We start from the raw sequence: 22,132 nt of genomic DNA, 5'->3' as shown, positions 1-22,132 counted from the left end.
GCTGCTGGTCAACCTGCGGCTCAGTCCCCCCCCCCCCCCCCCAGTTGCTTGCACACTGGTGAGGGCAGGCTCCGAAACAGGGGACAGTCCATGAAGATCCCCGCTGGTCCTTGAGGTCTTGGGGGTGTCTCTGGCTAGAGCAGCCCCCACATGCTGGCCCAGAGAGTGGGAGTGCCAGGGACTGGAGGTGGACCCTCCTTGTGGCTGTTAATTCCAGGAGGTCAAGCCTGGAGTCCTGATCGTATGGGTGTCCTCAGGTCTAGCACAACCTTGGCACCTGGGGGACATTCAATAATGCCTGTGAAGCTGGGCAACTTGGCAGAGAATGGCCACACCCTCCTCTGTGGAGTTCAAAATGAAGGCCAGGAAGGGCAGTGAGTGCACAGAGATTGCTGGGCAGGGCTGGAGGAGCCACTGTGGCCTCTGGACAGAATGTGGGTGAGGCCAGGAATAGGGGGCAATTTGAAGAAATTGGAAAAAGGAAAGGGGTTTTGGAGAGAAAGTGGAGGCCGGCGGCAAAAAGCCAGACCTGCTAGAAGGGCCTTCAGGTTGGTCTTAGAGGCTCTGCTGTTTTGTCCTGGGGCTCTTCCAGCAGGCTCTGAGTGAACCTGAGTTCCTATTCCTTCCTCACTGGGGAGAGAGTGGTCCGGTGTTGGTACGTCCAGAGGCCCTGTCAGTTTGGGACGACTGAGCCAGCTTTCCTGAAGCAGCTCCCAACTGGGCTTCTTGCTGACCTGGAGAGCAGGCCCCCGCCGAGGAGCTCCCAGGCCTTTCTCACCGACCAAGGCTCCTGAGCCCTCCACCTCTGCCCCGGGAGGCCTCCGGGGGAGAAGGAGAAAACAGCTGAACATGCCTTGCTGGGACGAACAGTTCCAGAGCTATGGGTTCTTCTCAAGGGCAGGCCGCAGAGGCAGGGCCTGTGTAACCTGGACTAGGTACCAGCCCTCTCTGGGACCCAGGGTCCCTGTCTGAGGAATGGGAAAGTTGGACTGGTTCATCAGACACACAGCTCGGGGACAAACGGCCTAGCCTGGCGTGCAGGCCTTTCTCAGCTCACCTTCCCCAAGTGCCTGCATTTACCCAGTGTGGACCCACACTCCCCAGGATCTGCATTTCAGGCCCTTGCTCTTCTCTGAGTCTGTAGGAACCCCATGCCTGCATCCCTAAGGACCACTCTCCTGCCCTCACTCACCCTGGGAGATGCACCTCACTGTCTCTTCCCTGGACATGCCCTTTCTCATCCTTAGGCAGATGAATCCCTCCCTAAGGCTCAACTGGCAGTTCCCAAGAGCCTTTCATGCATTCCAGAAACTTCCTCTAGACTCAGAATCAGGGGCTATTGGAATCTCCTTTCGCATCTCTACTGACTTGCTAGGTGAACTTAAATGACTTGTTACAACTCTTTCTAAAACAGCAAGGCAGCTGGAGAAGGTGAGTTTAGTCTGTCCATTTGGTGATCAAATTCTAGCCATTCATTAAACAAACATGGAGAACCAATGATCTTCTCTCTCTTTGTTCAGAGGAGTAACCACCACCCTGAGTTCTTAGCTCACACACAGTGCTGCCCACGGGCAGGTGTCTTAAGGCCTCTTGCATTTGCCCCTCAGCTGTGTCCTGATGTTTGCAACGGCATCACCACTGTCCTGAGTGCTGCTGACACTGCTTAGAGAGGTGAGCTCACTGCGTGCCAGCCACTTCTCATTTCATGCCCGCAGCATGCACGCTGTGACGTAGGCACCACCATCATTCACGTTCCACAGACGGGCTAAGTGAGGCACAGAGAGCTTACGTGCCCTGTCCCAGGAGGGGTGGTATGGCCCATGACTGATCTCAAGCCGTACCTGTGGGCCTGGGCCACACTGCCCCCTCCCCCTGCACCTCCCACCAGGCCCGCTCCTGCCCGCGATGCTCACGCAGGCCTCAGCACCTTCCCGGCTGCAGGGACCTGCTCCGACAGAGTGAAACCAAAGGCTGGGCCCACAGCTGGGGATGTGAGTAGCGCTCTCTCGCAGGGCAGGAAAGACTTGCAGAAGTATGGACATGCCCTGAAGGCGTGAGACCTGATTTAAATTCCAAAGCAATAACATTAAAAAAAAAAAAAAAAAGTAACAACAACAATAAAAGCAGTCTCTTTGGCAGCAAGACCTATCTGTTCGGCCTTGCAACAAAAGGTTTGGTTTTTCCTCCCCTGTGTACTAACACTTAAAAAAGAGATTTGTTAGTGAGCCTAGTGTTAGTGTGTTTCATTTTTTGGTTAAAAACGGGAATTATTTCCTCTGATTTCATGAGCCTGGAAACTCTCCTCGGAAGCACCAAAGTGCCCCTAAAAACACCATGCAGAACGAGGAATCTTCAGAGCCGTTTAGAACTGTAGCCCTAACAGGCTTCTTTCTTCCGTAATTTCACGGTTTGTTTGGAAAACCGCCCAACTATGACACTGTATCATCTGGGATAATACAAGCCTGGTGTAGTGAGTGATGGCCGAAAGCAAGCTTGTCTTCACAAACAGTGCGGGAGATACAGGGTGAACTCAAAACCGAGACAGAAAAACAATTTTAAAAGTGCCAACCAGTACACAAATAGGAACACCACGTCACGACGTAACTTTCCAAACACAGAGTCTATCAGAAGTTAAAGTTACACAGAATTCCACCCACTGTCTTGGTATTCTCTGGTGGTATTTGGTGCTGAGAACAAATGCAACTTTAATTTGGCCACAGGCAGAAAGAGATCCGACAATCCTACCTCCCTCTGTCCCCCCTTAATTTCGGCAGGAGACACCCTGCTTGGGATGGCAGGAGAGCTGGTATCAAAGCTGCAAAGATGAGCTGAAGCAATGCTTTTGAGTTCAGTTTTGCTTTCCTCACATGCTAATAATCCCTAAATGATGTTATATTTCATTCTGCATTCACGAGGAATTCCATTGCCATAGCAACCACAATGTGCTACCACAAGTTTTCTTGAAACTGGGGCTTAGAATATCCCCTCTCCTCCCTTGCAGAGCAAGAGGGCTGTGGTCCCCACGCAGAGCTCAGGACAACTCCCCCCACCCCCGCCAAGGGCCCAGGTCCCAGCCACAGAGGGGGCACTCTGAACTGTGGCCCCTAGAATCCACTACCACACCCCTCCTTCTCTCCACACCCGGCCCCATGAGGACTGTGTCCTAATAGTGACTTCTGGAGGACAAATGAAACCCGAGAATGGAGTCAGAACTTTTCTTTGTAGAGTCTGGTAGGAAAAGAGAATGGAACACGGGTGAATTTAGAATTACTGTTTGCATGAAAAAAGAAGGTATTTTTCCATTTCCTGTATCAGTTATTCCCTGGAAATAGGGACAAAAGACAACCTGTCATCAGTGGAGCTGAAGAGGGCATTAAATACTGCTATCTTGGGGTGGGGTTGTAGGATATTGTCCTTTACCGCCTCCTTCCTTCTAAGACCTCACTCCCCAGCCCCCTGTCGCTGTTTCCTCCTGCTTCCCGTTGGAACCATGGCTCTGGTGCAGGTGGGGAGGTGCCCACCCAAAGCCCCCTCCCTAGGGAGGCCTGCCCTCCATCCCTGCCAAGACCCTGCGGTCAGTGAACAGGGCTTCACTGTTTGCCGGACACTCCAGGTGGGGATGCTGGATGATGGAGGCAGGCGGGCCTTCCTGCTGCCTGGGACTGGAGTTGATCTGAGCAAGAGGCAGTGAAGACTCCTCCGTGGCATCCAGACCCATGGAGCTAGGTTCTGCAGAAAGGGGAGCCCTGGTTCCAGGTAAGCTTCTCCAGGACAGCATGAGGACATGACCCTCAGCACCTTCCTCCCTGACTCCACCTACGAGCAAGCCAGGTGGGCCCCACACCTGCTGAGCTGGGCCCTTGTTCCTGCCTCTGCCTTCCCCACATGACCTGAGTCTCTCTGCTCTAGGCCTGAGGCCACACTGGATTGAAAGATGACGACAGGGGTCATTAATACACAACACTTGTGATGTGTCTGGCACATGCTACATGGTTTCTGTGTAGCCTTTCATTTACTTTCCTCCACAGAGCAGGTGGTACTGCCAATAGCCCCCTTTCACAGCAGAGGAAAAGGCCCAGAGAAGTGGAGTGATGTGCCCAAGGTCACACAGCTGGGAAGTGGCAGAGCCGGGCTGTACTCTTAGGTCTCTCTGGGAGCTGGTGGAGACTGCTGTCCACAGCATGGGCATTCACAAAATCCGTACAAAGCCTCAATGAATCAGAAGGATTTGGTGGATGAATTCAATGAGCATGAAGCAGAACCGAGCCCTCATCTGCGTGCACCGGCGGCCCCCATCGTCCCCAGCTCTCCCCCATCCTCCCTCACCGAGGTGGCTTTCAGGGTGGTTGTTTTTCCCTTGCATGAAATGAAAAATGCTGTTTGAATAACTGATGGTGAGGGAGGCTGGGCACACTCTGATGCAGAAATAAAAACCTTTAGAAAGATGCAATTTGGGGGATATTGGAAACCGGAGAACGGAACATCAGTCTATAAAACTCAACACGGCCAATGAAGCTGGAGCAGTTGGTCAAGTGTTTTAGTGCTTACGGGGCCAGGGATCGGCAGGCATGAGGCTGGGCAGGGTTTTCAGACCAGGGACATTTTTTCCTGGACTCACTTTGGCCTCATTTCCATAATGTGCCTCATAATTTCTGAAGCACCTCAGCGTGAACATCATAAGCACAGCCATGAAAATGTCCAAGACTATTCCCATCACAGGAGCAGCCCGACTTACCAGAGCCTCGCTCGCTCCTGGACACATCCCCCCCGACTCCCGCTGCCACAGCCCAGACACAAGGGTGGGAAAGTGGCCCTTCATGTGGCTGCAGGTGGCACGGGGAGCGGCTGTAGGGGGTCAACAGACCTGTGCTCAGCTGCTGAGAACGCCCTGACGTCCTGGTCACACCACCGCAGGCTCGGGGCCTGTTTAGGGAGAGGCCGGGCCTGCCCCCTCCACTCCAGGTGCCTAGGCCCAGGTGATTCCGACGCTCCTTTCCCTCACTGTTGCAGGCACTTGGTGGCTTCCATCCCTTCTCTTCCCCTCCCTTTCCTACCCCAAAGGTCTGCCTAGATTCTGCTGCCCAAGGCCCTCCCCCCTGCAAAGGCAGGGGTTGCTATCTGGCTGAGGTTCCAGCCTTCCTTTACACATTCAACCTGCAGCCTCAGCACCTGGGCCATTTGTCAAAAAGGCATTAGAAGATCCATCCCCAAACCCAAAAGCATAGGGGCAAGGAAGCAACTTCCTACCTTTAAGGAAACAGTCCTTGCTGTGGACAATGACGATCTTCCTCTCCAGCAGGCAGGCGGCTCGGTGGAGCTCACAGTGATTCTCATAAAACCTCCCATCGGAGCCACACACAGGCATGTAGCTGGGCCTGCATGCCTCCAGGCACTGGCATTCGGGCTCCCCTGTCTCTCTGCTGAGCATGCACCTGCTCCCGCGGCTGCAGAACTTCTTCCCACAGGAGGCTGGCAGCCCATCGTGGCCAGAAAGTCCTGCCAAACACACAAAACAGAGGGTCAGCTGCAAGCATTTGGTGGTGGGGGTTAAGGGCTTCCTTTGTGGTTCCATCTGCCGATGAAGCCAAGGCCTTGGGCTTGGTGTGCCCAAAAGAGTCTTTGCCCTACAACAGGAGGTGGCCATGGGTACCAAAAGCAGCACCCTGCTGTACAGGGTTCAGGTTTTATGGTTGGCTCACACCAAACATCTCAGGCACACCGCCCCCCCCCCCCCCATCCTGGGAGGGAAGAGTAACCAGAGGACCACGTGGAGGTAGCACAGTGCCAATGGACCGTGCCAAGTGAGAGGAGGATGGCTTGCCAAAAGGCAAGGCTTAAGCCATGGCTCCCATAACTGCACTGGAGGGACAGACCTGATGGGAGGAGGAGTTTTGTACAGGGGCGGGGTGGGAAAGGTAAGGATGCCAAGGTGTGATTCTAGGAGACATACAGCGCCAAGCTGAGGAAGTGTGGTCAGATATGTTAGGCAGTGGGGAGCAATGGCGGAGGCTAGGGAGTCAGTGTGGAGTAAGAAAGGAGAAAGTGGTACTCTAAGTGTTCAGGATGGGGGTGGCCACAGCAGGGAGGCTTTTGAGCTTGACGTTGTTCTCTGGGGAGAATGTGGTTCTCCAGGGTACATGCCACCGGCGGTGGGACCAGTTGCCTTTCTCTACTGCCCAGCGCTTTCTAGCACGAAGCAGGAAGCTACAGCCGTGGGAGGAAGGCTGAGACCCTGGGAATAGCTGCTGCCACGATCCTGGGTGTCCCCTGCACCCAACACACGTGCACAATGGTGTGAGGCAGTGGTGCCCAGAGCTCACACTCCCACATGGGCAGGGTGGCCAGGAGAGCGTCTTATTGCTGGAAGGGCCCGCTTACATGAAAGGCCCAGGAAGCACCCCAAAACGACATTCCACTCCACTGGAGGAGTCCAGAAAATGCAGTATTAATGGCAGCAAACACAAGTTGAGAATGAGAAAGGGATATCAAAATACAAATAATTAAAACACGAATGCAGATTTTATGGCCACGGAAGTCTTTGCTTTTAAGTTTTAATTATATCTTCTTCACAATACTCAAGCGAGACAGAATGGCCCCGGTGGTCAACACTGAACCTTTGGCCCCAGCTCCGATCCCATGGGATTAAAATGTCTGGGGGGAAAAAACAACCTTCTTTTTCTTGTTTTTGGTTATGCCTGCTTTTCATCATTCTAGATTTGAAAGGAAAAAAATCAGTTATCGATAGATTAACTGCTTGATTCAATAATTCATTTAAATTCTTCCAGCCTTGGCAAGCTAAGAAATATTGACTTTTTCCTGAATCATAATAAACTAGAAGGTCAAACTATTTCTGAGCAGTGTCGAAGTACGGATCCTAATCCTTTAGGAAAGTGGATCCTTTATCCACTTGGCTGATGTTCCGCGTGTCACGGCGGAGGCTCGGCGGCATTCATCAGTTCCGCCACACATCTTCCTGTCAAGGTTGAAAGGTGGAGGGGAGCCGAGGGTTCCTGGCAGTGGGAGGCCCTGGGCTGGAGGCCCTCCACCCACGGTGTTGATGGCTACTTTGCCACAGAGCCTGTTTGATTAGCATGACTCTCCTGGGTGGCTGCAAAATGGGTTACCCTAGAAAGCACTGGGAGCCACTAGAAGAAACTAATACAGCTCTAAAAATATCGGCCTTTGTTTCTTTCCCAAGATGGCCAGAACACAAAGCATTGCCGTTGTATCACTGTTTTAATAAACTTCCCGTGTGACAGCAAGGGCGCCCACGCGTCACTGCAGTTTGAAGAGGCAGAGCCAAAGTTTCTGAGTCGCTGCCTCTCAGTTTCTGCTTCCGGGTAATTGCCCTGGCTATGCTGCCTGCCCAGCCTGTGCTCACTTTCCAGCTGACTCAGCTCCAAGTACTCACCCCCTGGGGTCTAGCGCCTCTCTGAGGTGCTCACTGCCAGCGCAAGTCCGAGCCCGCTGCCTCCTCCTCTGATTTCCCTTCCCAAGAATGTCTGCCCCACTGTCTGGATGAGAGAGACCCTGCAGGTACGGGGCCTCTGTCCTCACACAGCCCTGGACACTCATGCTCTGGGAAACACAGGAGATTTAAAAGCTGACCTTCTCAACTCTGATTTGGTGCCACTGCTCAAACTTCAGGTTAGAGGTGGAGATGGGGAGGGTAGTGGAGGCCCCATGACCCCATGGGGGGACCTTTTGAGGGGTACCTCTCCTCTTGCCTCCTCTGTCAGAGGGCAGGAGGGAAGCTGGAAGGATGGAGGCACAAACAGGAGACAAAGGTCGATGGAGGTGGGCCTTGTGGGGTAAAGGAGACTAGAATCTGGAGTGGCAGAGTAGGAAGAGACTTCAGAGACCACCTAACTCAGCCTAGGCAGTTAAAGCCAAGCCTGCTCGCAATGGATGGCAGGGCAGAGGGTGGGGGCAGAACCCCTTCCATCTGACCCTTTCTCCTCTCAAGCACCAGCAGGCCCCGATCACAGTGAGTGCTTCCAAAGACCAGCACTGGACACCAGGCCTCCAGTTCCCACGTATGAGTAGCTCACAGGCGTGACTGAGGCCTCCCCCATAGGCTGTGCTCTGAGGAGTCAGTGTTAAGAAAACACTCGGGCCAACCTGTGCTCACAGAAGTTGTCAAGAACACTCAGGTTCTCTCTGACATGGAAATGGGCTGTTGGCAAATATTTGATTCCTAATTATTTGCAATTAAGACAAAAGTACCTGAGCAGCCATGCATCTGCTTTTCCCAGCCTGTGCCCAGCAGGCCCGGGGACAAGCTGAGAATGTCCTGCACAGGGGTGGGCCTGGAATCCCATCCTTGGCCACAGAGACATGGACCAAGCGTCAGGTTCCTCGCTAAACACGCCCCTCATCACTACTTCCTCCTTGTTACTAAAACAGAATGAATTCCCCAGTCTTAGCAGGATGATGATAAAACAGTAATGGGAAAGGTAACCAAGTGAGACCACCAGCAACTGTCTACAGTATTTATGAGGACGACCATGATGCATGAAAAAGATATAATGTGCTTAATTTATAGTCATAAAGAAAGTCGTTTACCCAGGTTAGAAACTGATCATCTTACCAAATAAGCGGCTTTTCAACACTAATTAAATTTACTGAACACAGTCAGAAATGGGAATTGTTACATGAGAGTTATGGCGCCAGAGAAACAAGTCCATTTGTACCAGTTAGTGCTAGAGATCCTTTCTGTGACTCAGATCAGGATTCTTGATTTGAACTCACAGACCTGGGCTGCCATCGCTTCCCAGCGAAGGGGAAGTGGCCCAGCTTAGCGACAGTGGGAGCTGAGCCCACAGGACTCCGTCGAGGGATCAGACAGAAGAGGCGGGTCCTTCTTTGTTCCCCCATTGCAGGGGGCCCACTTTCTCACCACTGACCATACCATGTGGCAGTTTCCAAACTCCGACTCAGTCTCCATAACTGGTGCCCTGGTGCAAAGTACATCAGTGAGCGCTTCCCTCGGGGGGATGGTGCCAAGTGGCACATGAGGGGAAGCATGCTAGTTTTCTACTGAGGGATGCTAACTGCTGCAGGCAGCACTCCCGACTGAGACCTTGTCCCCGGCTTGACCACTGAGGAGAGCCCCCTTCTCATGATGCCATCTCGGGAGGTCCCTACTCCTTGTCCAGCAAAGGACTAGGGCTGAAATCCTTATGACCTCATCCCATCCCACCATGAAACCACACTGAGGTGACGGCTTGGCTCTGAGGCGACTGCCCACTCTGCGGGGCCCAGAGCAGGCCAAGAAGAGTAGGCCGTGGCCAGAGAAAGCATGGACAGCACCAAACCCCAGGCGCCCTGTGCTGACAGCCTGCCGGGAACCTGCCGTGAGCCCCAGGCCAGCATAGCGGCGGTCTCCAGCCTTGGTGGCCAGAAGGTCCCTGTACAGGAACTGAGTGCCCACCTGTCAGCAGATACTGCCCTTTATAGATGGATTCAATCCTTTATTTTCTGAGCAAAAATACCTACCCACCGGGGAGCTACAGCACATAGCCTGGGCCATGGTCAGGTTTTTTTAAGGACCTAGAGCTGAGGACTTGCCTTTGGGAGCCTGCTGTGCATAAAGAAGTGTCGGATAGGTGGATGTGCCATCCAGGAGCTGCAGTTCCTGGTCCCAGGACTCCCACCCCGAACCTTCCAAGAAAACTTATCCTCTCAGACACGCCCAAGGTGGACGGGAGACAGTGTCTGGTGAACTTTGATTCGCTCATGATAGAGACCATGCAAGTGCCTTGTATGTAGCTGCAGAACTTGAGTTTGTGCAAGAGCCCGCAGAGACCCAGCTCCCCAGCCCGTGCCGCACACAGGCAGGAACAGTGGGGTGCTTCACCTACACAGCCGTGGAATAGTCCAGGAGCATCTCCTCTGTGCCGGACCCATTCCAGGTGCTGGAGACACAAGGCCCACCAGGATACTGTCCTCAGGGCAGGATGCTACAGTGTAGGGAGATACACAGGAGCGTGAACACAAACAACAAACAAATGTGGGTTGTAGTCAATCCTGGGAAGGAAACAGACCGGTTGCCGCGGTGGGCCAACTCTCTTGGAGTCAGAGAAGCCTTGTTGAGGAGGTGAGATTTGACCTGAGGCCTGATGGAGAGGGGGCAGAGCCTTGGGCTGGGGCTGGGGAGCAGCCTGGGGGCTCACAGGAAGAAGCCCGGCTCGCAAAGTCCTGCTCCGAGACAAACCTTGCCAGGCAGATGCAGGCTGCCGGCAGCCATGACTGCAGACGCCAAATTGCCGCTTTGCCCCACTGTACCCTTGGGAAAGTGGGGTGCCTCTGGTTCTCTGGAGGTGTTTATCAGCCCCTGGGTACTGAGCGTTGAAAGGAGGTCTAATCGCCCTGATGTTCAGCACCCTGGCTCCCTCCCTGGCTGAAAGGGGCTCCTCCTCAAGCACTCCCACAGACCAGAAGGTTCTTGGCACCTTCCAGGCTGCTGGTGGGGAAGGGAGCAGCCCTCCTGGGCTCTCACCACGAGTCACCTTGGTGGGAACCAACACAGCCTCTGGGTGCCCTGGGGGCTGTGGCTGCGCTAACTTCAGCTCTGCCCTGGAAAGTCTCATTCACACTGGAGGGATGGGAAGAGAATCTGTAGCTACCCCTAGGGAGATGCGCATTCCAGCACCCAGCCACAGAGGGCAGTGTGTAGAGTAACCACGATTTACTCAACGCGTGCCGTGCCTCACACTCAGAACACGTGAGCTCGTCTCATTCTCCTTCAATCCTTACAACAGCCCTATGAAGCAGATGCACACACAGGCCTCACCTTGAATGTGTCTGTGGCATACATACGTGCCCATTCTACAGATTAGGAAATATGAGTCAAGAGGTGATTTGCCTGTGCTCAGATAACAAGTAGGTGGGAGGCAGCCCAGCCTAGATTTCAACCAATCTCACCCAAATCCTTCAGACATGGGACAATCTCAACCAGGGATATGCTCCTGCCTCAAGGAACTCATGCCGGGAGGGTCCACACAACCACAGTGTGAGCTTCTCCAACATCAGGATACCTCCAAACATCAGCACGCCTGGCCTACAGGATCTCTGCTGCACACACACCGAAAGCATGCAGCTCGGAGGCCCAGTTAGCACTTTCTCTATGGGCTAGAGGTCCACAGTGCTATGTGAGGAAGCCCTACTGGGGTCTCGGAGCATCACAGACCCAAACCCACTCCTTACCATGCATGGACCTCTGGCCAGAGGCCCCCTCCCTCTAATGGGATGCCCCTTAGCTTTAGCGCCTTCCTGCCCTCCTTCTCTGGCTTTTTTTCCCCAGAAATGGTCCAGGTGACTGCTGGGCAGATGTGATTTCCTTCAGTGACCCCAGAGCGGACCCTACACCGAGGCAATTGTGTGCTTCGTAAAAGCAGAATTTTGACGAACTCTGAAAGACACGCCCAAATTTTCTAGGTCTGAATGCTTAACAGAAATATCTGGTTACCCATTGCTGGAAGCTAATGTAACTTGTCATGCGTATTGCTGAGAGATTATAACCGAGGTCCAACAAACTGACTTCAAACATAAACCATTTGGAAAGAGCCTAAATGTCCATTGACAGATGAATGGATAAAGAAGATGTGGTGTATATATCTATCTACACACACACACACACACACACACACACACACAGTGGACTATGAGCCATCAGAAAGAATGAACTCCATTTGCAACAATGTGGACGGAACTAGAGGGTATTATGCTAAGCAAAATAAGAAAGGCAAATATCATTGTGTGGAATTTAAGAAACAAAACGGAGGAACACAGGGGAAGGGAGGGAAAAATAAAACAAGGAGCCAAACCATAAGAGACTCTTAACCCTAGGAAACAAACTGAGGGTTGCTGGAGGGGAGCGGGGATGGGGGGATGGGGTAACTGGGTGACGGGCATTAAGGAGGGCATGTGATGTAATGAGCCCTGGGTGTTATATGCAACTACTGAATCATTAAATTCTGCCCCTGAAACTAATAATAAAGTATATGTTAATTAAATTGAATTTAAATAAAAAAATTAATTAAAAAAAAAGAACCATTACATCAAAGTCAGAAATGCCTGGAACAAGGGCTGGCACAACAAGCTGGCTCTTTCTGGCCAAGGAGTCAGGATGTAACAGACCGCTGGTTGTCACATATGCCCTGATGTCCCTGGAAGGGCTTTTGGAGGTGCCCATCTCCAGCCACAGATGAACCCAATGCCAAAGCGTACTTTCCAAAAACTTAAAAGCGTGCCTCTCATGAGAATATAAAGTGAGCATGAGGTGAAGATTTATTTAACTCATTAACAAGGGGACCCACGGGAGTGAGAAGCCAGTTCAGGGGTACATGGGCGTTGGAGACAGAAGGTGGACTGAGCGGGCGGGGCGAGGCACACAGCTGGTGAATGACATACAGGACAAGAAGACACAACCTTGCGGGCTATTTTTTTTCCACCAGGCGGAAACAGTTTGCATCTTTACTGGACACAAATCTATGAGTTAGCGGGTAACTGCATAGTAAGGGCCTTCAGTTAGCAGTGCATGGTGCGATACACAGAGAGGCAACCTCTGGCCCAGATCGTAACCGACCCTGGGCGAGCCTGTTAAACACTGTGCCAATATGACCTTGGAGGACATGTCACCTGCCCTTTGCCTTATTCCCAAGTTTTGGGTATCTTCCCCAATACCACTGAGTGCCTACAGTGACGGATGTCATTTGAAGAGGCTGCCACAGAGTTTCACTTTTTCCCCCTACCCTGGACACCTCCTGTCCTTGGACCTTCCAACCTCGCAGAGAGACCCCAGGAGGGAGGACACAAAGCTTTGCTCACGTGGGAAGAAAACTGTCACATGGCAAGGGCCCCTGGTGGAGCAGAGCACGAGTGAGCTGGGGTAGGCCTGCGTCACCAGACGCAGGTCAGCACTGATCCGGCCCTGTGCTCCGACCCTACCAAGTCGGAGGCCCGCCAAGTCTCCTACTCCCTTTTCCTTCTAATTTAAAAATGAAGATAACAACAGTTGGCTGCTTACCGGATTGTTTTGAGGACTAAATGACATAATTCACAGAGGTTGGCACATCGTAAGCGCTCAGTTCAGACCCTCAGTTAGTGACAGGTTCAAGGGGACTGGAAGCTATGAAGCCATGTGCTTTTACTGACGCAAGTGGGAACACGAGTGGGGGCTGGTGACCATCTTCAGGAGACCTGCCTTCACAAAAAGGTGAGCCTATTTACACTGAATCTATAAACTGTCCCAACTGGTTTCAAAAGGCAGGCTTGAAATAGCAAGCTTCAAAATGTCTCAATTGCATGCTTCCCTTTGCGATTCTCCTTGAGCTGGGGATTGGATTGACCCGTGTAAACTCTGCCCGGCCTCTGAGGTGAGGGAGCCTGAAACCACACATTCTCAGGGCCCAGGACTGAACTGCAGCTCAAACTCTGCAGGCTGCACTCAACAGCTCAGGGCCTCCGACCTGCCAGGCGAGCCTGGAGCTCAGGTTCAAAGGCAGCCCGCAGCCTGGGCCCTGGTGCCTGCAGAGGCGTCAGACCCACTTACCACGGGCAGGTCCTGGCGTCTCTTCCTTCTGGGAGCCCTTTGTGCTATCCTGCCGCCTCACTCTCTGCTTTGTGTGACAACAGTGAACTGGCCTGACTCACCATTGCTAGAGCTTTCTCCCTGAGGCTTCCCATAGGCATATTCCATTTAAGACGGGCTCCCAGGCTGCTGGCCAGCACTCAGCACTTCTCTCAGTATAAGAATAGCAGGTCAGACAGAATAGCAGGTCCTGAGGCAGGACTCTGAGCTGCTGGAATTCAGGGTCACTGAGCGCTTCGGGGCGGGAGATGGGGGTGTCTCTCTGGTTTTGGGGCGATGGCCAGGTTCTACTTCTTATGTTCAGAGTGGGGCATTGGGCTTGACATGGAGCGGCTGCAGGAAATGCCAGGGGGAAAAAGACTGGATCTGATTAAGAGACTGCAGACACCCAAAATTGCTGGCTAGAGATGTGAGTTATCAGAAATCAGAGGTTTTAAGGAAGGCGACACAGTGACATGGTGAGTAGCGGGCAGAGTGGACAGTGTGGAAAGCTTGGGGTGAGAGTCTGAGACCTGGGTTCCAACACAGCAAGTCTCCTTCCTGTGTGAGCCTCCCCAGTTTCCTGAACAGGAGCATGAGGGGCTTCTGCAGAGATCCGACGAGACGTGAAAAACAGCCTCGCACCTGTGAACTTAGGGGTATAAAAGCCCATGTCCCAACTTGCATGTCTCCGGCTATGATAAAACTACAAGAATCTCTTCTTTTTTCTCTTTGCCTCTGTTTGCCTTATCAAGCTATCTCAGCTGGCTTGGGAAGGGCTATTTCCGAGACCTTCTAAAAAAGAAAAGCTGCATGAAAATGTGAAACACAATAGGATTTTTGCCCTTGGGAGAGTTTCTTTTGCAAAATGGTTTTGTTTTAGAGCACTTCCTCCAAATATATTCCTGTCCCCAAGTTCCCGTTCTTTGCCTAAAGCCTCTTCAGCTTGCATCTGTCTTATTCTCTGTCACCAGACCCCTTATTCTTCCTCGTGGTACCAAGCCCTCCTGTCACTTTCTCTGGCTCCTCGGGGCTCCCTGCATCTTCGAGCTGAGGGGGCCAGATGTTGCCGCTCTTGATGGGTCTCTCTACTCTCTCGCTGATATCTCATTATGCGGGTTCTTTCCTGCTTCTCCACCAACTAATGATTCAAGGCCATGACACCATGAGCTGCTTCCAATTATTTCAAGGATTACTGTGGAAACACTCAGCATGAAGCACCGTGGTGCTCCCCAACATTTATACTCCAGACTTACGAGCACGGAGGGGATGCTACATTCTTCTAGGGCCCTTTACCTGCTGTACAAGAGCTGCCCCTGGGTCAGCCCTTGGCCTTGTAGATCACTTATCACAGATATGTATCACAATCAGAGAGAATAACACGCTCATCTCCTTGATTATTCTGCTACTTATTTTTTAAAAATGGAGCTCGATTAAAAGATCTAATATTAGCACAGAAAAATTTAATATTTTCTAATGGGAAGGGTGTCAATTTCTCTTCTCAAAGATCTGTCCTTTTCTCTCAATGGGATTAGCAGCCATAATATCAAAACAAAGCTTAGTAACTGGATCAAAAATATAGTATCTTTTCTTCTCTTGTCAGCTCCCACCGTCTGGCTTGTCTGAGCCGAGCAGCTGCTGAGGCCTCTGACAGGTAGGCACAGAGGCTCATGGGAGGCTGGCTTTCCTGGCTGAATGAGTGGACTGTCTGCTCTATCCCTGAGACTGGGAGAGCACATGTTGACCAGAGAGTAGGAGGCTTCCTCCAGCTCTCCACAGGAGCCCTATAACCTGTCTACTCCCACATGGAGACCCCCAGGGTTGGCCAACCCCATCTCAGCCACTGTTTATGGGACCACTACTGCCTGAAGGTCCTTCAGTGTGTGAACTTGAGGCCCAGTGAGTAGGTGGAGGGAAATAGCCATTTACAGGAGGGGGCTCAGCCTCCAGAGAGAAGAAGAATGACCAGGATCAGAACAGCCAGAGGAAGGGGATGACAATTCAGCACAGACAACACAGTACTGGAACTCTGGGAGAACTGAGCACAGCGCAAAGAGGGGGTTTCAAGAGAACTATGATTTTTGAGCTAAAAAGAAAATCAGAGGAATTTAAGGACAGAATGGTCACTATCGAGACTCAAATTACTGGCCTCCGTGATCAAGTACAGGACATATCTCAAAGCCCAGAGCAAAAATATAAATAAAAGGAGGCGCCTGGGTAGCTCAGTCAGTTAAGTGTCCGACTCTTGATTTTGGCTGAGGTCGTGATCTCAGGGCTGTGAGATGGAGCCACGTGTCAGGCTCTGTGCAGGGTATGGGGCCTGCTTGAGGTTCTCTCTCTAAAAAAAAAGAAAAGAAAAGAAATAAAAAGTCCTAAACTATGGTAGTCATTCCAAATAAAAACTCTAAGGAAAAAGAAATAGAGGAAAACTTAAACATGACATCTTAAATGGCCAACCACTGTTTCAGTTAAAATCAGGAGCCAGGCCGGGACACCTGTCATCACCATTTTTATTCAGAAAGGAAGTATAATAAGACAAGAAAATGAAATAATCAGTAAAAATTTGGAAAAGGCAACTGACAACTATATCTTTTTGCTGACTGTGTATCCGTACACTTAAAAAACAAAGAGACTCCAGGGACAATATTAAAATTGCAAGAGAATTATGATGAGGTGGTTGAACAGATGATAAATATGCCAAAATTAATCATTCTTCTCTTCATTAGCAATAAATAATTAGAAATGGTAAAGGGAAAAAGAGTCCACTCATAATAATGGTAAAACCCATAAAATATTTATGAATAAATTTAATAAGAAAGCCATAGGACCAACACAAAATGACCATAAAATCTTACTGAAGGTCATAAAATAAGATTTGAACAAATGCAAAGGCATTTCTTATTCTTGGGTGGAAAGACATTACCATAAATTTACAAATTTAATGCAATCCTTTTGGAATTGGATGAAATAATCTTAAGGAGTTCATTTGGAAGAGTAAGTGCCCCCAGATAACCAAGGAAAATAATAAAAAGAAGAGGGAAGGGATTTGTGCCTTAATCTCTACTATGGGAACACCCAACCACAAAGCTGCCGCTGCTGTGATCACAACAGTGATACTGGCCGAGGAGAGACACATCACGGACAGCAGACGGGGCAATAAAATAGGAGAGGGGACCAGACAGACATCCCAGGGGATATACGTGAAAATCCAGTGTCTGACCAGAGTGACCACTGCACCAGGGAAAGGGCAGGCATCTGACAAATGATGCTGCGGTAGCCAGCTCTCCCCCTGGAAAAAAGGCACACAGGAACCCTGTCTCACACCACATAAAGGTCAAATTAAAAAAAAAAAAAATTCAAATAACTGTAAATGGTTAAATTATTCTTATTAAATAATGACTGTGAAAGGATGTTCAGACACTTTGTGGACAGCGTAAGGACTGCCATACGGGGAGCGATTATGTACACATCAACCCATTTCGAGAAAAAGAACGGTGTTCTCAGTTTCGAATTTCTCCACATCGCCCTCATTTCTACTCAGAGGTAAACATCATCCTCAATTTCGTGTTTATTCTTGCTTTGCTTTTGCTCTGCCATTCGATCTCACTCTTTGTATTTCTATGCGATATACTGCTTGTTCTACATGTTTCTGAATTTTATTTTATATAAGTGAATCAATCATACTGTATTTATTTATCTGAGACTTCATTCCTCTGCTCTGACACTGTGTAGCTTCGTGCACCTCATATGCTTGCAATTCATTCATTTTCTCTTACAGTGTCCACTGTATGCACCTCATTACTCGAGATACTCTAATTAGGTTGTTTATTGCCTTTTTCTACGTTCCTCTTTCTTTTGTTTCCTTATTTCACCTTTCATTTTTTTTCTTCTACTCAAATAAAAATTAAATACCCTCCATATAAAGAACCTTAGAACATATAAACTCCAAACACTCCTTTCATGAGCTAAATACATGACAAGAGCACCTTAATTCATTATTTCTCTTAATTCCTTTTTATGCCTCACATTTTCTTTGTTATGTGTATCTAAAATATCCACGGTATCCTCATTTTAAAAGAATAATTCATGCTGTGTAATTAATTCTACGTTTAGCAATTTTTCCTCTCAATTCAATAAACATTTTATTTCCCTGCTTTTGGGCTTCTGTTGTTCTTGAGATGTCAGCTGACAACCTTTTTATTCCCATGTAGGTAATTTTAGGATTCTTTGGTTTTCTGCAGCTTCTCTGTGATGTCAGCATGCACGTTAGTCTGCATTTATTCTGCTTGTCATTCATTGGGTTTCCTGGAAGTGAGGATTCCTGTGTTTCAGCAGTTTGTGAAAACTCACAGACATCTTCCTTTAAATATTATCTCTGCTCCATTGCTTCTCTCCTTTTTCTTCTCTTCAGGGATTCTGATGAGAACTGTGTTGCAAGTTCTCTCTCCTTCTGTCTCAACCTCTCCTATCTTGTTCACATTTCCCATGTGTTGTTTTCCGGTACTGCACTGTGTGTAATTTTTCTAAATTCATCTTCCAGCTCCCGAATTTCCTCTTAAGCTTTTTCTAATCTACTCTTACCCTCTCCCATGGAGTCCTTAACTTTGAAATTTTTATTTCCAGAGGTTTTATTTCATCTTGCACAGGAGTGATTGGTTATTTGTATATAGCCTCATCATTTTTAATCCCATTTTCAATCTCTCATTTCTAAATGCAATTCACCACTAAAGGGAAGCAAGGCTCTTTCGTTTGTGCCAGGAAATGGGCAGGCAAAGTCTAAGAAGAGCCCCAAATGTCTTTTTGTGCCAGAAAGTAGGAAAGCACTTAAAAAATCATGAGGCATATCAAAAGACAGAGAAGCCAGTTCGAAGAAGCTCTCACTGGCAAAATCTATAACATTCTGAGCCTGAAAATAAATAATGATAGTAACAGACTATCCTATCGAATAAAAAGAAATTCACACTGATTTTTAAGAAGTAAGCAAATGGGGAAAAGAGAAAATTCTTTCTTATAGAATTTCAATTAATAAATGCAGAAGAAATGATAAAACAAGAAAGTTTTCATTCAGGACAAAAAAAAATCAATAAATGCTAAAACTAGTGGGTGAAGGGGGAGTAACAGGATATTTACAGTTTAAAATATCTCATTACAAAACATTTATTATTTTCAAAGGAAAAACAGAGTAACTCTACAGTGGAGAAAGCTGGGAGATATTACCTCATCTGAGTGATCCAAGTTAACATTAGCAGTGATGGGACAAGTTGCCGTCTATTCCTACTTGATGGGGTATAGGGGAAGAACTCAGCAGATCCTCAGTTATATTGTTGCCTCAAATTTCTAACTTTGATGTACTCCCGAGAAAACATCAGACAAAATCAAATTGAGGGACATTATTAAAATGACTGGTCTATAATCTTTAAAAACGTTAAAGATATGAAGAGCAAGGAAGGCCTGAAGAACTGTTCTGAATTGAAGCAAGCAGGCTGATAGATAACAGCCAAGTATCATGAGCAATCTGGTTTGAATCCCCTTACTGAAAAAAAAAAAAAAAAACATGATTAGGATAGTTGGCAAAATGCGAATGGGCTCTTTGCGTGAAGGATATATGAGAATTCTTTGTACTACCTCTGCAATTTTCTAGTAATATGGGAAATATTGGGGAAAAAAGTAGGGCATCTAAAATTTCATACACAGAATTCAACTTCTGTCTAGGATAGAGAAGTTTGCAGAAGATTGTTGTTCCCATTATAACAACCAGGAAACACCAGATGAACTAAAATTCATACCTTTATTGAAGTCATGGGACAGTAAAGAAGGAATATATGCTGAAGTGAACTAAATTCAAGAAGAACGTGTCTTTAATAAAAATGAAATACACAATATCTGAAATAAAAGATTTACCAAACAGACTTTATTAAGGATAAGCTGCCTGGACACAGCAGGAAATGGGATGAATAAATTAAGACAAGGCAGTAATAGAAAAAGCCTAGACTGCAGCACAGAGACAAAAATATTGAACAGATCATTAGAGGGACAGGATTCACATACATGTAACTGGAGTTTTACAAGGAAAGGAGAGAAAGAATAAGGCAGAAGGAATATTTGAAAAGATACTGGTTAAAAATCTACAAAACCTAAAGACATCAATCTAATATCCAAGAAGGTCAATGAACCCCAAATAAAATAAACACAAAGGAAACCACAAAGGCAAATCATCATCAAACTACTAAAAACCAAAAGTAACAAGAAAACGTAACAAGTAGCCAGAAAAAGATATATCACCTTCAAGAAAACAATAGTAACAGTGATATTTCATTTCTCATCAGAGATGATGGAAGTCAAAAGACAATGAACAAAGCTTCCAGTTCAAGAAGAAAGAAGAAAGAATACCAAAAAGAAGTAGAAGGGAGAAAAATAAAGGTAAGAAAAAAAATCACTGCAACAGAAAACATTTCCACCAGTACTCTATGAGTATTCTGGTTTCCCCACATCCTTGTCAACACTTGCTATGATCAGTCTTAAGATTTAGCCATTTGAAGAGATGTGTAATAGTATATTGTTGTGTTTTTAACCTACATTTCCCAATGACTAATGATGTTCATCATCTTTTATTGTATTTATTTGCCATCCATAAGTATTTATTTACCCAAGAGGAATGAAAGCCTATGTATGCAAAGGGACATAAATATAAACATTCATAGAAGCTTTATTCTTAATAGTTCCCAAATGGACACAACTTCATGTGCATCACCAGGAATGGCTATGCACACTGTGATAAACTCATCCAATGCAAATACCACTCAGCAATAAAAAAGACCTGATTTACTAATGATGTGGACAAAACTCTGATACATTATGGTGAGTGGAAGAAGCCAGAACCCAAAGATCCCTTCTGTAGAGTTCTCCTTACACGGAGTTCAGGAATACCTGAACTAATCTATCCACAGTGGTCAGAACTGGAACAGTGATGGCCTCTGGGTGTGGAAGGGTTGGCTGGAAAGGGACCTGAGATCACTTTCTAGAATGACAGAAACGTTTCATGTCTTCATCTGAGTGATGGTGTATACACGTGTCAAAAATCATTCACAATGATCTAGGCATTCCTTTGTATATAAATTATACTTCAATTAAAAAAAATCCATATTCACGTTGTATTTTTCCCCCAGGACAACACTTGAAATTAAATGATCATAAATGGCAATCTAAGAAATCTGTATATTTCATCCAATTCTCACCCAGGAATCCAGGGCTTCCCCCCATACAGGTTGGATAGCGGAGCTCTGGCCCGCTCCAGGAGGATGGCGGGGCCCCTCAGACAGGGCTCCTGGGCAAGGTCCTTGGTAGAACTGTGTGACTGCAAGTGGCAGTGTGGCCACAGCCGCAGGGGCAGGCAGTCAGCAGGAGCCTGGCAGGGACCCAGAGCTGCTCACACCACAGAGGTGCTTCCAAAGCTGGAGAGGATCACAGGGCAGCCCAGGCTGGCCCTTGGGCCCAGCCCTACAGCCAGGGCTGGCTTCACGGGTGTGTGACTGGTGCAATGACCCAGGTCTCAGTACTCAGAGGGCCCCTGGTGCTTGGTGTTAAATGCTCGGAGGTTATGGTCTTAAAATACTTAACAATCACCTCTAAATTTGTGTTTCGTAAGCAAAGTCCAGTGGGACAGTGGAGGATACGCGCAGGAGCTGGGGCCCCAGCATGCGTGTGTTCCTCACTCCCACTGCCTCCTGGCCCCAGGATGGCTCCCTGCTGCCAGCTCCTCAGCCCTGGTGCCCCGGGTGGCCTTCCTCTAGGTAACCTCTGTTGGTGCCATCCACCCGAGGTGCTGAAGGGCTCCGGTTGGGGGAGGGGGTCTGTGTTTTGTGTGTGCCCTCCACCCCTGGCGGGGGCCTGGGTGAGGATGTGGGCAGGGTATCGTTTGGACGCCCCCCAGCGGGCAGGACCGTGATGGCAGCTATCCCTGCCCCAGGCTGTGACAGACCACAGTACCAACAGTGGGGGCCTCTCGCTCACCTTCAAGTAAGGCTCTGAACAGCCCCTGGTGCAGCGGTGCACGCCCTGGCAGGAGGCCCGTCTGCAGTGGGGTGGGTCAGGGGGCCCATGGGGTGGTGAGGCCGGGGTGCCATGGTTTCGTTTTGCAGCGGGCCCTACAAATTCTACAGTCAGTGCTGGACGCCCCTGCCTGTTCTCTGGGCGGTTCCTCCTACAGGACCCAGGCCTACGGTGCAGGTCGAGTGCCTCATCTCCCTGTGTGGTGAGCTCTTCATCTGCTCCCCTGGTGTACAGTGTCTGAGATGGCCATGACCCCGACTCTCGGGGCCTTTCAGCAGGGACTTACATGGAGTGAGGGAACAAACCAGAGAGGCTCTGAGGACGGACCAAGTGCCAAGTCCCTGAGACGGGGATGAAATTGGCATTTTCAGGGAAGAACGGGAAGCGGGGCTGAAGAAGAGGCCAGGGAGCAGGTGGGACAGAGCTCGCAGGGCATGTGGGGAGCTCAGACTGTGCCCTGGTGCATGGACAAGCCGCTGGAGGAGTCTGAGCAGGACGGTGATAGGGTGT

At 49.1% G+C, this 22,132-nt stretch overlaps 1 protein-coding gene across 1 annotated transcript in view; it reads right to left on the bottom strand.

The window, feature by feature from the left end:
- The window catches only part of FSTL4 (follistatin like 4), a 394,520-nt gene that overhangs the window by 193,853 nt on the left and 178,535 nt on the right, over positions 1-22,132 (bottom strand). Inside the window, exon 4 of the mRNA XM_032425320.1 lies at positions 5,248-5,496. Within this exon, the coding sequence (XP_032281211.1) occupies positions 5,248-5,496 (249 nt within the window). The remainder of the gene's footprint in view (positions 1-5,247; positions 5,497-22,132) is intronic.

Source organism: Phoca vitulina, unplaced genomic scaffold (assembly GCF_004348235.1).
Source record: "Phoca vitulina isolate PV1807 unplaced genomic scaffold, GSC_HSeal_1.0 scaffold32, whole genome shotgun sequence".
In the NCBI taxonomy this organism is placed as follows: domain Eukaryota; kingdom Metazoa; phylum Chordata; class Mammalia; order Carnivora; family Phocidae; genus Phoca; species Phoca vitulina.
Note: the sequence above shows the minus strand (reverse complement) of the source record. Positions and strands in the feature narration are given on the sequence as shown.